Here is a 13,012-nt window from a genome sequence, read left to right on the forward strand (position 1 = left end):
GACAAGAGTCTGCTCTGTATGACTATATTCACAGAGGTAGGTAGGTACAACAGCAGTTTGGTTCCCTTTAACCTTGCTAAAAAGCAAAATAAAAATCTGTGCTTGGAATACGCGTTAACAAATCCCAGGAGCAGTGGAAAAACACACGGATTTGAATAACCTTCAAGTCATACACAGATGATAGCAAATTTTCGTGTTTTTTTTCTCTGCCACTGTTCCCAGTAGCAGAATGCTGGCTGGTTTAACGTTCATGGTTCACTAAAAACAGCAGAAAATTTGATGTACACAAAAGGGAGAGCTGTCATAATGGAAGTCTTCTTAATTCTTTGGGCTTAAGAGCTCATAGAACACTCAGATAACTTCTGTTGTTTAGGCATTTCGTCCTAGACATTGAAATTTAAGAACCTGAAGCCGCATTTCCGTTGTAAAAGCTAAGAATTTTGGCAAGAAGTTAGTTACGATAGCAAACATGCATGGAGAATTTGTCTTGCTTTAAAAAAAGAGATCTGAACATGACTGAGTTCAGTAATGTCAATGAGATGGTGGAGAGGAGGTAAAATTTGGTAATAAAAGAGCCTCGAGTAGCAGAGGTAACAGGTTGGCTTCTGCTGCTGTGACGTAGCTTCCAAAGCAAGCTCCTGCAGGTGGCTTTGGAACCAAACGCGGGGCGTTTTATTTTTAGGTAGCTCTGAAAAACGGAGAATGAACCAAAGCAGAGGAACTGACGACAAGTGGGTTGTAGTGAGTTAGATTTAAACCATAGGCAGTGGTGTTTAGTACCCGCTCGCTTTAAAGAGAGAGCGGTTTGATTTAAAGAAGTGACCAAACAAAAATAAAAGGCAGCCAAAACTTTGCTCGGTCAGTCTCTGCTCAGTTCCGCAGTCCTTTAAAATGACTGCCGTGCGAACTCGGGATTTCCTAAAGCCGCAGTGCAGCCCTTCACATTATTTGCGTGGCCGTCCCCAGAAGATGCCACATTCTCCCCCCCACCCCAGTTAAAAATGTAGTATTGTATTAAAACCTGAGATCACGTGCATAAAAGGCAAACTCTTAGAGCTCATGATAAAAGTAAACACTAAATTTCATTTAGTGTCCCATCCTTAAATTGGTCTGTTCTATCTATCTACCTACTTACAGCCCTGCAAAATGAACTTTAGGAGGTAGAAGGCTTTTACAGTCCCCTCTGGAAGTACTTTCTTAAAATACTTCGTGGAAGGAACAACAGAAGTTACAGGGGCTGCAGAATGATATTTATGATGGTAATACTGAAAAATTGTATAAATTAGCTTACGTGCAAGTAGTAATTGGCACTAAAGAGAAAAATAATTAGGGGCTTAAAGAAGAATGCCCCTATTCTCATGACATAATCCGTTCTACCTGTCTTCAGGAGAGTTTTCTCACTATGCTTTCACCTGCTGCTAGCTTCTTATACAGGCAGTACAGCTTGTCTGGCTGAGGTAACTCGGCATCAGGGGTCAAGGGAATTTCAAAGTCCGAGGAGCTCTGGGAGTCCCTCTTCAGTTCCAGATCGGGAGCCCTAGAAGTGTCACGCGTTCCCACCAGCACCTCCTGAACATGAGCAGTGCCAGCTTCTGCTTCTCTCTCCGAGTCTTTGCTTTTCAAGTCACAGATGACATCAGAGGCACACGAGCTGTTCTGACCCGGTGCCTTCCAGCTGCTGTTGTCAGCTTGACTCTCCTTGGCAGCCTCGTGTGGCACTGGAACCGTCCTGCCCCCGGCTCTGCTGAAGCAGCTGAAGTCAGCGGCGTTCCTCTCCTGGGAGGTGATGAGCACCGTGTCCATCTGGCTGTCCCAGCCCTGGCTGCCCTGCTCCGATATGTGCGTCGACTGAGAGGAGTTCTGGGAGGAGATGTGGGTGGAGTCGCTCACCCCATCCGAATCGCTGAAGAGTGACTGGGACCCACCAGCACCTGCTGAGGACAGGAAGTTGTCCTCGTTTTCAGAGCTTTCATCCAGCCTGTCACACTTAAAAAACGCATCCCAGCACGGGACGTCAGCTTTAGGCTCCTGCTGGTCGCCAGGTACGCCATTGGAATTTGCTGTAGAAGTGGCATCTGACTCCTGGGGAAGAACTTGAGCTGTATTTTTTTCAGAATCTTCTTTGTCATCTTCTTCATCGTCGTCGTCATCATCATCATTTGACTCCTCGCAGTCCATGAAATCCACCTGGAGGGAGGTATAAGTTAGGGGTGCTTTGTAGCTGTCCGTGCTCTCGTTTGTGTTTCCTTCAGCATTTTCAGGCTGCGTTGTTTTGGAGGGCCTGCTCTCTTCTCTCTGCTGCTTGGAAATCTTAGGCCTTGCAGAGCTGAGTTCTGTATCAAAGAGATCATCTTCATCTGTCAAGAGAACAATTAACAAGATTTTAGCAGAGATTTGAACTTTTTTTTTTCTGAGAGCGAGCAAAGTTTCCACAAAAATAAAACATTTAATAAAGAGAAGAAAAAGTTCTTTAACCCACTTGGAGGCTTAGCAGGACATCAGTGACATGTTTGCCCTGCCTCGCAGAGCGCCTTACAAGCTACTGTAGTTAATTTTACTGTTTTGGTTTGGCATTACTCAATCAGCACGTTAGTGGATTCTGTCAGGGCCTTCTTTGTTCATCGGAGGCCTTAATTTCTAGCGTTCTACTGCAACTGTCACTACACTGGTAAAGAGGCTCCTATACAGCGACTCTCAGAGCCAGTAATTATTTGCCAGGTCAGACACTTAAAAAAAAAAGGCAAAAAATAAATCAGATACCGGTTAAAGAAAGTGGGATGCACATTAGCAAAATTCTTTCTGCTCATTAGCACTTACAAACAGCACTGTTGCTGTGTTTGTTAGACTGAGGAGACATTTAATGACAGCAGTAAGGGGGCTGCAGAGGTGTCAAACAACTGAAGTTACTGAAGAAGCTCGTGTAACTGCTTCCATGCTTTGAATAAAGGTTGACCCAAACAGCAAGCAGTTAGAAGCTGCCAGCAGGTGTCCCTGCCCCTGGCCTCCACATGCATGCTGCAGATCTGATGGAGCCCTCATGGACGCTGGTCTAGATTCGTGTGCTCAGCCCCGTCCTGTTTTGCCGCGACTACATCAGCCTTGCATGCTTGGCACTTCAGAAACAGCTGACAAGAACGCAGCAGGCCTGCAGTTCTCCTCTAGCTCAGTGGCTTTCCAGAGTCTACACAGAGCACCCATTGCTGAAGCAACCGTCATAAATTAAAAAAGATACTGGGGCTAAGCAGCCAGGTGCCGAAGATAACGAAGAGAAGCAATTCCTCTGAAATACCTCACTGTTCCTCCACAGCACAGGACGTGATACAGGTAGAGTCAGGAAACGGCTTTGTTAGGGATGGCGTAGGACTGTGGAATGGAACCCTTCTAGAACATACAGGGCTTCTAAGAACGTTTTAAGATCACAAGCAAGCACACTTAACTACCACTCTCCCGAAAACTAAGTTCACTTAATTTACGTTCCTCCTTTCTAACTGTATTTCTCTTGCTTTCTACACAAACTAGTGAATGCCATGGCTTTTGGCACCTCTGTTTTGTCTTAGGCTTTCCTTTAAGGATGGAACCACCAGCAGCATTTTTTTACCTGTATCAGACAAATCTCTTTTGTGGACTCTCTTCAGTGTTCCTAGGGGCTTGTACCTGGGTTCCGTATTTCTCCTGTACGATCTGCATAGCGGCTGTAATCTGAGGTGAGTGAAGAAAAAAATCAGTATTTAGAACTCGGCAGCTATTTTCAGGCACAAAAGTAAATATTTTGACACTGCTTCATGCCTTTCACAGGCGCTGTGGCAAAAGCGTTAAAGCAAATGCAGCAATAGCTAGGGAAAATGTTAATACTTTGGTGAGCTTAGGCAGCTTAAAGGGAGAAAATCTGTCATTTCCAGATATTTACCTTAAAAACATTTGGAAACTTATCTTTTAGCCCCTTGCTTAGAGAAGGAAAGATGACAGGGTTCAAAATCTGCCTGCAGGTTTATTCAGTTATTGTAAAGTGTCTCCTTTCCTATTAAGGAAGAAAACAAAAAGGAGCAAAGAAACAAGTCCTCATTTTGTTCAGACTGAGTGCCACCACGACTCTTGTACTCCATAAAAGCACTTGCTACGCTGCCAGCATCTTTAGCAGCACAGGAGTACAGGTCTGCGTGATACCGTACATTCGTGCCTGCACAAAGACTAGGAGTTCAAGTGCCCAAAGAAATTAATTCTCTTTATAAGAAACTTCCCAGAAACAGCACTGACAAGTAGAAATAGGTGAAGGATGACGTGAGATGAATGCACGCAGGTGCCACCCAAATCCAACGATCAGAAAAGCCTCTCTACATAGCTCTCACTAGTGTGTGGAATGCAAACTCTTGGACTCTGCAGCACCTATTAGCGTTCAGGAAGAAGTTTGCAGGACTGAATGTGGCAGGGAGGGAATTGAATTATCGGAAGAGTAAAGTAGAAGTCATTGGCCTGCTCGAGAGGCTGGGATTCAGGAGAGTTGTCCTTAGAACAGGGACCAGGTGACCTCCTTTCACCAGCTGCCACTTACAGTTCCATAACTTTGTCTTCTGTCCCACCCACCGGCAGCACGTTGGGGTACACGTTCACCGGAGAGATGTAACGCAAGAAATCCTTAATCTAAATTGAAGAAGAGAAGCAGCTTAACTTACACCAACAACAGTTTTGTGTCATAAGCCAAACACTAAGCGTAACAAAACCCCGGGTCTGAAAGTTTCTTGAAAATTGCGTCCAAACGTGTGAGCATCTCACTCCAGCTGAGGTTCTACCAGTGCTGATCACTGAACACAGCTACGTGATTGCAGATTGCACTCCCACCTACGCAGACCAGCACAACCCAACTATTTTCGCAAGTCCAAGTCTGTTACTCACAACATACTGCCCGGCACACTCTGCCAGCAGAGCTGCCATGCTTTATGTACTACTGAGCACCTCTATCCAGAGGTTATTCCGAACTCTAGGAAGATGGTCCTCTTCTACAAGACAGAGGAAATTCAAACAATTACTGTGATCTTCAAAACAGGACCTCCTTCCTAGAGCTCGGAATAATCTCCGTTTTGTACACGCACGGCTTTGTGACAGGTTGATCGGTGGCACAAATCCAGTTTCAGTTCAGCTTCTTACGAGAGAAGTACCTGAAAAACTGGATCGTCATATTAAATGAAGGCGTGTGATTCGAGAGAGGATGCTGCCAGGATCGATTTCATGTTAGCCTTTAGCAAAGAAAGAGGAGTAACAGTGGCAGCTACGATGGGAGAAAATTTCTGCTTGAATGTGTGGACAGGGGAAAGAAGTCAAAGCTGCCCAAAACTGCGCCACAGCAGACAACCAACGTACTGAAAACCCCAAACGCCAAGCTTTAAGCACACCACAATTACAGAATAATCAAAACAGTTGTAGTGGTGACCTGTGCTTCAAGCAGAGAAAACAAAAATGGGCTTGTAATCCTGCCCTACCTTAACACGTTCTTCTGCAGTTATATTAAAACATTACTAGTTTGGGGATATCCCTGTCTCCAACATCCAGAACTTCCTATCTCCTTATGTAGTGTTTTGTGGTTTTTTTGTTTGTTAATTTTGACAAGTCACATCATCCACTCCAGAATAATTAGTGTCTACTTAGTACTACAAGTATACAAACCTCACTGAATGAAGAGTGAAAAGAGAAACAAGCTCTGTAGGTACTCTCCCCAGTCCTAAAAAGAAAAAAAAACAGGAGGCATATAAATTAGGCAGCTGGTTTTCACGCTCAGTCATCAGGCAAGCATAACTTGCTCTTAAACAGCCCATTTTAAGGTTCAGTTTTACAAACCTCAGGCAGGACACGCACCTGAAACAGGTTTTGGCACAGCCCAAACGCTCACCTCACAATTACACTGGTTTTCTTGATCCTTTCTCCAAACCACATAGTGGAGGGTTTGATGCTAATTATGCGCAAGGGAGTTCCGTTTTGGCAAGTCATTCCGCAGGGCAGCCTGTTCCCTCGAAAGCAGTCATCATCCTGCCAAACGCAACACAAAGATTAAGTGCAATCCTGGCTTTTCCCCCCCAGAAATTAAGCAACGCGGTATCCGGCCAGACCATATTCTCATCTCACTTCCAGCTCCTTTCAACACTATCTCTTTGCTGTTGCCTCTTGCTTCCAGAGCTGAGGAAGCAAATCAGAGACCAGCGCCCCACTGTGCCACCTCCAGTTCTACCTGCACTCCTCCTAGGCCCAGCCTTCAGCTTCAGACATCCTGCAAAGGGAAGGCCAGCAATTACAAGCACCCAGCGCGTGGCTGCAGGGGGCATCACACGAGCTGGTTTTGATGTACCTGAAGGGATGATAACACCTGACTGATTTAACCCGCTGTTCATCTTACCTCATTTAACAATTTCTAAGTTTCAAATACAATTAAACCGTGTCTAGTACCAGATAATAGCTTTTCTAAAAACACGCCTTAACCCACCAGCTGGAGTTTTCATTCTCCTCTGCATTAAGCAACCAGTTGGTCCCAGCCTGCTGGGGAACAACAGCACGAGAACAACCGCAACCAGTCGCTCGCAGAGAGGTTAGCGGAAGCTTTCCAAAATGATACACACCCGAGGATGTCGACAGGCATGAATCTGAGTGTGCCGGTCTGTAGTAACATGATAGAGGATTTCTGGCATGTTTCTGAACATATCAAGCTTGTTCACGTGCACCTAAAAAAAGGCAGAGTTAACTCTTGGTTAGCTTAATGAATTTGCCAAACTGCAGCCAGAGCAACTGTACAGGTGTGGTTCTGCTCTCAAAAAAAGCTGGTAGGGTTTTAAAGAATTACTGGTATGGAAGCATTACCTTGATTCCAAGTTCCTCACTGAGGTTAATGAATAAATATTCGTAACCATAAGCAGCTTTGCAATTCAGCCACACAATGTGATAGCGACTCAGCGAGGTCCAGCTTCGCGCTAACTCTAAGATCCCATTTAGACACTCCTCCTGAAAAGTTCAGAAAATATTGCGATTCGTCTTTGAAGGCACTCCCAAAGCGCCGTGCTTTGATAGGCAAATGCTGAAAATGCCGTTTTGCATTTTCAGGATTTACCTAAAGAAGGGCTGGTTAAGTAATTAGTGGCTTTTGGACCTCTCCTCTCACGGCTTATTTAGACTTACCCTGCTTGGTATATGATAAAATTTGGGATCACAAAACGTGGTGTCCAAATACACGCTCTGAATGTCCTTTACTCTAAAAGAGGAATGTGATATTGTGAGCAATGCATCACATAAGATGTATCGCTTCCTCTCTTCAAAAGGAGGCAATACAAGCTTGTCTTACTGCAGTATATTTAATACACAATTTTAAAAAGTGAGGGGAAAAAAGATGACATTCACAAATTGTCCGTGCCTTTATGATCTTTTGTTCTTTCCAAACCCCACGGATAGCCAAAGACTTTACAGGAGCTGAATGAAAATGTGGATTGTTTTTCTCATACCTGGTCCCTGAATGCAAAAGCTCCATTCTGGCTGCTTCTCCTTTTGCAAGCCTGAAATCCCCCGTGTACAGCACGGTGCCATTTTCACCTTGAAACAAAAACCTGCAAACAGAAACACTCCAGTCAAACTCAACAATATAAAGCATTAACTGCCAGCTGCCAGTTTCTTTTGCTTAGAGAAGTCTGTGTGACTAAAACATGACATAATAGAAACACTGGGCTCAATTTTGTCCTAGACTTTTTTTAGGTTTATTTCAAATAAACCCAGTGATTCAGACTCAACACATCTGGGACATGCCCTGTGCATGGGCTGGTCAGAGCCCACAAAGGACAAAAGCCTTACAGATTCTGTAAGGGAAGCCCAGCTGTCTCCTGCACCCAAAGGAGTTTTTAGGTATCTGTACCAGGAAGTTGGGCAACTTGTTTTTAGCATCTAGTAAGCACGGGATTTATTTTTAACCACAGTTTTGTGCACCATTTTTAAGTGCAGTTGCAGTCCAGAAAGTTATTATTCAAGGCGCAGGAAAAAGTACCCTGTGGTAACAAGTAACTTCTGCACGGACAAAAAAGCCCTGTACGATCTGGGTTCTAACGCTGAAGGTGGTGGACCCTGCGACTACAGAGCTATAATCAAGTAAGAATTTTAAATTCAGGAGCTCTTTCCAGTTAGGAAAGGAAGAAAAATAAAGAGACACAGCCACAGTATTTATTGAGACTCCGTAGGACTAATTTGCCAGCAGAGACGTTTAGAGTACTGGAAGGACGTACATGACCGATCCTGGGCAGTGACCAGCTGGTAGAAGCGTCACCTCTATATCTTCTTTCTGGAAGAGAGGGGTCGGCGTTATTTTCACGCTGCAGTGAGTACTGCTGGTACCTTCACTGACACAGTGAAAGCAACACATTGCTCTTCACAGGCAACGCAGCACTTGGCACAACTTTTGAATAAAGAGTGTCTTCACATTGCAACAAGCCCTGAGCAGCAACGACCATCCTGTCATGCCAGAAGAGATGATGGACGGTAAGGTGCTCGTGAGAGCCAGTCAGCCAGGAGACAGCCCTGCTTCCTTGCTTCCTGGTAAAAAAACATCTTGGAAAAACCTTGGGATGCTCTACGAGACCTGTAAGTCCTGCACTTACACACAAGTTGAAAAATCACAAGGGGAGTAGGTGAGCAGGAGATCACTAACACGGTGTAAAGAAGTCACCAGAAAAACCCTCTGATAATAAGAACAAAGAGGAGAAGAATTCATGTGGCTATGCATGTTGGAGAGAAAAGGAACACCAGATGTTAACAATAGCGTGTCCACTTTTGATGTCACAGGTAAGATCTGCTTCTCTGCTCACACAAACATTGTTACCGGCCATTAAAAACATAGGAATCATTTTTGTAACTTACCTCACCAGAAGTTTCATCTACTAAAGAAATCTGAGTTGGAGTTTCAACTTCCAGTGCAACCTGTAGCAAAACAAGTAAATGCATCAGATGACTTACTGAACATCTCGGTTCATGTTTAGGGCTAAGAATTCACTTCGCAGACATCTTTAGCATGCACTGTGGCTAATTCTGAGCCTGTAAAATTGTCCTCACTTCCTTCTAGTGAATCATGGGTTTCCATTCCCAGTGGGAAAAAAAAAATGATGTCAAAAAATGACCTGGAGATATCCCAGTGTCTGTATGCTTACAAAAAGTACAATCTGTTGGCCTGTTTAACAGCAACAGCACAGTTTTCTCTGGCTGGATCATCTGCCTTGGTTTTGTGTAACTGTAACGTTCGAGACATCCCAGTCCCAGCGCATCCAGACTCGCAAGACACCACATCCCCATTCCAGATTTCTGAGCGGTTCCAAGAGATCCGCTCAGCTGGTACTCACACCGAGCTCATAAAGTTTGGCTTCTCTACAATAAACCACAATGCTAACCGAACAGACAACTACCAAACTCCTGGCTTGCTCCAAAACTTGCATACGCACATCGAAATGCAATTTATACTAAGAATTCAAGCCATCAGCGAGAGTTGTCTTTTTAAATATCAGTATTAATTTTATCACCTGCAATTTCTTTCTGAAGCTGAGTAAACTCACACGGTTGCTCTTAATCCTGGATGCTCAATGTTTCTCAGTAAAGCTCAAATTTCCTACTGCAGTGAAAAAATTGTCAAGTTTTAGATCTAAACTGCCTGATGAATTCTTCACTGACAGCCACAGTTTGCTTCACGAGCACACATGACAATGTCCCCAGCAGAGCTCTCCGCCGATCTTCAGTAGTTTAAATTTTGGAGCCAGCAGCAGATTCAGAAAGCCTCTCATGTCACGTGTACAAATAAAGGTCAGGCTGTAAATCATAAAAACATTTGTCTGGAAGCTGACGTCGTGATTGCTTCTTCAGTCTGAACATCAAATCAAACGGCTACGGGATGCTCAGAGTCCTTCGTGCAGAGCCCAGAATCACGTTCACTCCCCCAGAATGATTAAATCCTTCAGTCACTCAAGACTTTGTATAAAGGTAGTCACGTTCTCCTCAGCCTCACAATTAAAGTAGGACACGTACAGAAGTCCCCTACTTCTTTTTCCTCCTACCCAGACCCAGCTCCTAGGTAAGAAACTCGTAAGAGTTTCTCTGAACATGGAGCTTAACACCCACAATCATAAAAACTATTTAAGGCAACTCTGAGCCGTAACTGCCCCAAGGAAAGAAGTTTCAGCTTGCCTGAAGTTCCTGAGCTGTCATTTGACTAGAAGGCTCTCCTGTCCTTGCTCGGGGGACACAAAATCCTTACGCTGTGTGACGACGTACGTACACACAGTAAGGTGTGAAAGGAATCACGCTCAGTTGCAAAGCCTGCATCTGCAAAGGGAAGGAGATAACTAACTACATCCATCTAACTACAGGTAAGCCACATCTACAAATGACAACTGACCACTTGAAGGTTGGCTCCAAACAAATGAAACCAGGTAATTCGGTTCCTCAGCGATTTTATGTCACTACAACACTTCCCTGCTAGAGATAATTCATCTTCTGAAAAGGAGAAGGAAGATAATGTAACTAAAAGATTATACCCCAAATAATACAAGACTTTAAGCGAAGCAAGAGAGATGTAGATGAAGGACAGAAGAAAAGAGACATGAGTGAGGTAAGGAAAGGAGGGAGCAGTACAAACCATCAGAACAGCTGCAGAGATGAAAGACATTTAAAGCTGAAGTTGAGAGAAAAGGATCAATTTTGTGGAGAGAAAAATAAAATTGAGCAGCAAACAATAAACCAATCCGACACAGCAGGCAACAAGGAAAGTTCCTACTGATGTAGGAACTTAAGAACTGAAATACTGTATCAAAACCAATATTTAGAAACTTTGAGGAGGGGAAGCTTCCTCTTCCCTGGAGCCACTGCTTGGAAACTATTAATTCAAAAAATAAAGAATAAAAAAATACTCACAATGTGATTCTCCCAGAACTTGTATTTCCAGTTAGTCAGCAGCAATTCCTTTGTTACCGGTGAGCAATATAATTTAACATTCAGGCTGAAAGGAGACAAGAAAGAAGCGTGTTTTTTTAAGTAATATAATGATGTATTAGTACCTCACACCAAGTACACCATAACACGAGTGGCAGCTCCCTCTTTCACCCAAAAAAACCTGCAGAACAGCAAGCCTGCAGGAGCTGTTCTGCCCCAGCCTGACATGGGGCCAAGACAAGTTGCTCCACCTTGCAGGGCTTTTCTTCAGCACAGCAGACCCAAAGTCTTACCCATGTGTGCCCACGGATGCGCATTTTTGGTACGTGGCCACGTGTACGTACATCTTCGCTCGTTTCCATACCCACCAAGGTCTGATCCAGACAAGTATGGTCTCCCCGAGACTTGGGGCAGCTAGCATGCAGCAGAACAGCTTCCTACAAAGCTCTGGCTTTTGCACGGTGCACAGATAGACCTGATGAGCGAAGAGATTACCTGCGCACATTTGAGGAGATGCAACACCTACTCTAATAAACGTAACAGTGTCTGGGAACGTGCCAAGGAACTGAAACTCGATTATCTGCAGGTTCAGATGTTAGACTGCTTTCAAGCCCACTGCTGGTCCATGCCAACTACCTTGTCCATGGAATTCATGGCTTCAGGAGCCAGATAATCCCACAGAACAGGCAGTCTGCGTGAAGGCAACTGCTTCAAAACCCAAGAATTTAAGTCCTTCTCCATACAAGGACATTTATTAAAGCACTGCTCAGCTCCCTGTCCAAATGGAGCAGTCAGAGCTCAAGAGGACCGTGCTGTTACCATCAGCACCACTCGGATACCTGCTGCCCTTCCCAAGTGACGGAGCTCTCTGTAGTTTGCACTATTGAGTTTTTGGGGCACAGACCTCAGTGGGAGTCAAGCCACCTCCAGTCACAGGTGATCCTCGGTTGGAAACTGACTCAAAACCCTTCACAGTTTAGCTTTTGGGAGTCGGAGAAAGAAATATGGGAAAACCTGAAGTCGTGCGAGGTGCATGTTTTCAGAACAGTGCTTCAGGTTCAAGGAAGCATTGGGATCCAGTGCTGTGCCCCTTCGGAGCCCTCCCCTGCTGGTAAACGGGCTGCAGACGTTAAGCTGCCTAGTTCTGTGTGGCGTAACCCTGAGGACAACAGCATCTAGTGCGTAAAGCATTGACGTTAGTGCTTAAACCACTCATGTTCCACACGTTTTGGTTAAACCGTCGATGTTTTGGCCAAAACACACGCGAAGTTAAGGATTGAAGAAGAGAAGGTCCAAAAAATTAGAAGACCTCCTCCAGCAAAGCAGCACAGCAAGAGCCAGACACCGCTGCATGCCTCAAACGTTATTTTTCCCTTGAAAAATAGAAAATTTCTCACAGGCCCTGAACCTTCCTGTCAATAATAATAATAATAATAATAATTGTCGCTGCACTTCTTTCCAGCCACCGCCCCTCAGAAAGCCCTGAGGGGGCTCTTCCCCTCACACCGTACCTGCTCTCCAGCCTCCTCCTCAGAGCGGACGCCCTCAGCCCCTTCATGTGATCTGCAAGGAAACATGGCAATCACAGGGGGCCGCCACAGGGACGGGCGGGAGTCGCCATGGAGACGGGCGGGAGGCGGGAAAGGGGCCTCCACAGAGACGGGCGGGAGGCGGGAGTTGCCATGGAGACGGGCGGGAAGGGAGGGGGGAGCGTCGCCATGGAGACGGGCGGGAGGCGGGAAAAGGGGTCGCCATGGAGACGGGCGGGAAGGGAGGGGGAGGGAGCGCCGTCGCCATGGCCACGGTCGCGGCGGGGGCGCGGCGCTCACCCTTGTGGCAGTGCGACAGGAAGTAGGCGCGCGCCCGCAGGTTGTCGCGGTCGAAGCGGTCGATGGACAGCGCCGGGTACTCGCGCAGCCGGCCCCCGAACCGGCTCATGGCGGCCTCTTCCTCTTCCGCCTTCTTCCAGTTAGTCCCGCCTCCCTCCCAGCGCGTTCGGCCAATGGGAAAGCTGCTCCCGCCTCCCTCCGCGAGCTCGGCCAATGGGAAAGCTGGTCCCGCCTACCCGTTGACCAATCAGAAT

General features: G+C 45.7%; 1 protein-coding gene across 3 annotated transcripts; it reads right to left on the reverse strand.

The window, feature by feature from the left end:
• Positions 1–7: 7 nt before the first annotated feature.
• DCLRE1C (DNA cross-link repair 1C) lies at positions 8–12,944 on the reverse strand. Of its 3 annotated transcripts, none has more exons than XM_080555495.1 (14): positions 12,759–12,944; positions 12,441–12,492; positions 10,912–10,996; positions 8,875–8,934; positions 8,244–8,299; positions 7,476–7,577; positions 7,156–7,228; positions 6,841–6,981; positions 6,603–6,704; positions 5,882–6,018; positions 5,659–5,713; positions 4,550–4,638; positions 3,599–3,699; positions 8–2,357 (listed from the first exon to the last, which is right to left on the reverse strand). In XM_080555495.1, exons 1-14 carry the CDS (start codon positions 12,865–12,867, stop codon positions 1,384–1,386), a joined length of 2,136 nt encoding a protein of 711 aa, XP_080411621.1. In that variant the 5' UTR covers positions 12,868–12,944; the 3' UTR covers positions 8–1,383. The 3 variants fall into 3 exon arrangements, with proteins under 3 accessions (XP_080411621.1, XP_080411622.1, XP_080411623.1); XM_080555496.1 differs by lacking the exon at positions 12,759–12,944 and adding an exon at positions 10,186–10,323; XM_080555497.1 differs by lacking the exons at positions 12,441–12,492; positions 12,759–12,944 and adding exons at positions 10,186–10,323; positions 10,397–10,494.
• Between the last annotated feature and the right edge of the window lie 68 nt (positions 12,945–13,012).

Source organism: Anser brachyrhynchus, assembly GCF_964034855.1.
Source record: "Anser brachyrhynchus genome assembly, chromosome: 1".
Lineage (NCBI taxonomy): Eukaryota > Metazoa > Chordata > Aves > Anseriformes > Anatidae > Anser > Anser brachyrhynchus.

What these genes read in the sequence shown, in the direction of transcription:
- DCLRE1C (XM_080555495.1), bottom strand. Translation starts at nt 12,867, where the DNA reads ATGAGCCGGTTCGGGGGCCGGCTGCGCGAGTACCCGGCGCTGTCCATC. An exon ending in CTTTTGCATTCAGGGACCAG is followed by an intron (nt 7,229 to 7,475) that starts GTATGAGAAAAA and finishes TTCCTCTTTTAG; the next exon opens with AGTAAAGGACATTCAGAGCG. An exon ending in TTTATCATATACCAAGCAGG is followed by an intron (nt 6,982 to 7,155) that starts GTAAGTCTAAAT and finishes TGAACTTTTCAG; the next exon opens with GAGGAGTGTCTAAATGGGAT.